The following is a 2,360-nucleotide window of genomic DNA, read 5'->3' as shown; positions in this document are numbered from 1 at the left end:
CTCACCAATGAAGAAACCAATGCTCGGTGAGTTTTAATAACTGGCTCAGAGTCATACAGCTAGGAAATGTCAGAGCCAGGACCCAAACAAACCTAGGTCATCCGAACCCATGCGGCATAGACCTGCGCTGTCCAGAGTGGCATCCGCTAACCACGTGAGGCTCGAGATGTGCTATAACTGTAAAATGCATACTGGATTTCTCAAGATTTAGTATGAAAACAAAAGTAAAGTATTTTCATTAGTAAATTTTTATGTTGATTACATGGTGGAATTGATAATATTTGGATATATTGGTTAAACAATATGTTACTAAAATTAATTTCATGTTTCATTTTTTTTTTTTTTAATGTAGCCACAAGAACTTGAAATTACATATGTGGCTCACCTTCGTGGCTCTCATTAAATTTACGTTGGACAGTCCTGGTTGCTGTTGCTACTCAGCGTGGCCTAGAGCAGTAGCTTTGGCATCACCTGGGTGTTGGTTAGAAATGTAATTTCTTAGGCTCTAGCTCAGGCCAACTAAATGAAAATTTGTGTTTTGACAAGCTCCCCAGGTTATTTGTATGCACACTGAAGTTTGAGAAGCACTGCTCTAGCGTCCACTGCCTCTCCAGAAGGGGCAGGACACCAAGACAGGTCTTGTCGCTTGGGATTTTGTGCTACATAAAATTTTTTAAATGAAATTTGGATGAAAAAAAATATTTTTTTTTGAGAAAAGGTATTTTTGAGTTTGAAGTCTATTAAATGATGTATAACTAGCTCTATTTGTTTCTTCCCTTTTTTATTGTGTTAAAAAAAGACATAAAATTTTAACTTCTTAACCATTTTTAAGTGTATGGTTCAGTAATACCAAGCATATTCATACTATCATGAAACAAATCTCCAGAACGTTTTCATCTGCAGCATTAAAACTCGGTACCCTCTCCATTTCTACCTCCCTGTGGCCCCTGGTAACCACCATTCTACTTTCTGTTTCTATGAATTTGATTACTTTAGATATCTCCTAAGTGGAATCATAGAGTATTTGTCCCTTCGTAACAGGCTTATTTCACTTAGCATAATGTCCTCAAGGTTCATCCACGTTGTAGCATGTGACAAGATTTCCTTTTTCTTCTATATGTTTCTTTGGTATAAGAGTGTTCAGCCTTTAAATGCATAACAAAGTTCCCTGTTCTGGAATAGTCTCTTACCTAGCTGTGACTGGGTTTCTATAGTTGTGAGATTACGAGAGGAAACTAGATGCCCCAAGGTCTTTCCAGAAGCCAGTAAGCTAACCTTTGGGGGTTCTTTATGTCTCGGTTTTCATCCGGCCCAGACTGTACCTCCATATAGAGCTGCACATCAGTGGCTGCTTACACAACAGCACGTTTGTACTCAGGCCATTGAATCTCACCGCTGCCCTGTAAGCACATGGTACATCACACTCCTTCTGTAAGGATTTGTGTACAGTACTTTAAACTTTCCTAGAACCTGGTAAGTAATTTGCCTTGAATTTCCTTTTTATTAGACTTTTTAATTTTGCAGGCAAATTGGCCCAAGAACATTGGTCTGGTCTGAGAAAGAGCAGGTGGAAAAGTCAGCTTATGAATTTTCTGAGGTTGGTCATACAGTCACCCTTTTCAATAACTGTGGTAGACAGTTGTTTTAAGGTGTTGAGTATGAAATGTGATAGTGTTAAGTGATGTGGTAAAAAATCAAATATGTTATTTATTGCATTTGTTACTTTTTAATATTGTTTTCATTTAAAATAAGCATCATTAGCTCTAACCTTCATAGAAAATAATATATACTTGTAAGAAATGTATTATAATGATGAAGATATACAAATATATATTCATTAATTTTCCAGACTGAATCTATGCTTAAAATTGCAGAAGATCTGGGAGGCCCGTACGTATGGGGGCAGTACGACCTATTGGTCCTGCCGCCATCCTTCCCTTATGGTGGCATGGAAAATCCATGCCTCACTTTTGTAACTCCGACTCTGCTGGTAAGTGGAAACACTTCTTCCTTTGAAATTGAGTTCTCCTCAAACATAATCCTAGAAATGAAGAATCTTAGACCTCTAATAATATTTTTTAATCTTTTATTTATATAACCCTTGTTTCTAATTTTATTGCTTATTGTGGTTATTATCATCTCATCTTTCAAAAGAAAATAATTTGGCCATTTGGGAGAAAAGAATATTATGTATGAGGCGTTTTGGGATATTAAGGGTCAGGGGCTGTGTAATACCAACTCACTGATGAATTATGTATCGAGACGAAGAAACTAAATCGTTTGCACTTGGCATATAGGTACTGGTATAAAAAACAAAACAAAACCTCAGTTTACCATGTATAAGAAAGGATTAGGCCACA

At 36.8% G+C, this 2,360-nt stretch overlaps 1 protein-coding gene across 2 annotated transcripts in view; it reads left to right on the top strand.

Moving 5' to 3' along the window:
• LTA4H (leukotriene A4 hydrolase) overlaps window positions 1-2,360 on the top strand; it is a 31,397-nt gene that overhangs the window by 17,418 nt on the left and 11,619 nt on the right. For both annotated transcript variants that reach the window (XM_011365919.2, XM_011365918.2), the window contains exons 7-8: window positions 1,525-1,597; window positions 1,850-1,990. In XM_011365919.2, coding sequence (XP_011364221.1) covers window positions 1,525-1,597; window positions 1,850-1,990 — 214 coding nt within the window. The remainder of the gene's footprint in view (window positions 1-1,524; window positions 1,598-1,849; window positions 1,991-2,360) is intronic.

This window comes from Pteropus vampyrus, unplaced genomic scaffold, assembly GCF_000151845.1.
Source record: "Pteropus vampyrus isolate Shadow unplaced genomic scaffold, Pvam_2.0 Scaffold116, whole genome shotgun sequence".
In the NCBI taxonomy this organism is placed as follows: domain Eukaryota; kingdom Metazoa; phylum Chordata; class Mammalia; order Chiroptera; family Pteropodidae; genus Pteropus; species Pteropus vampyrus.
This window is presented reverse-complemented; position numbering and strand designations above follow the sequence as displayed.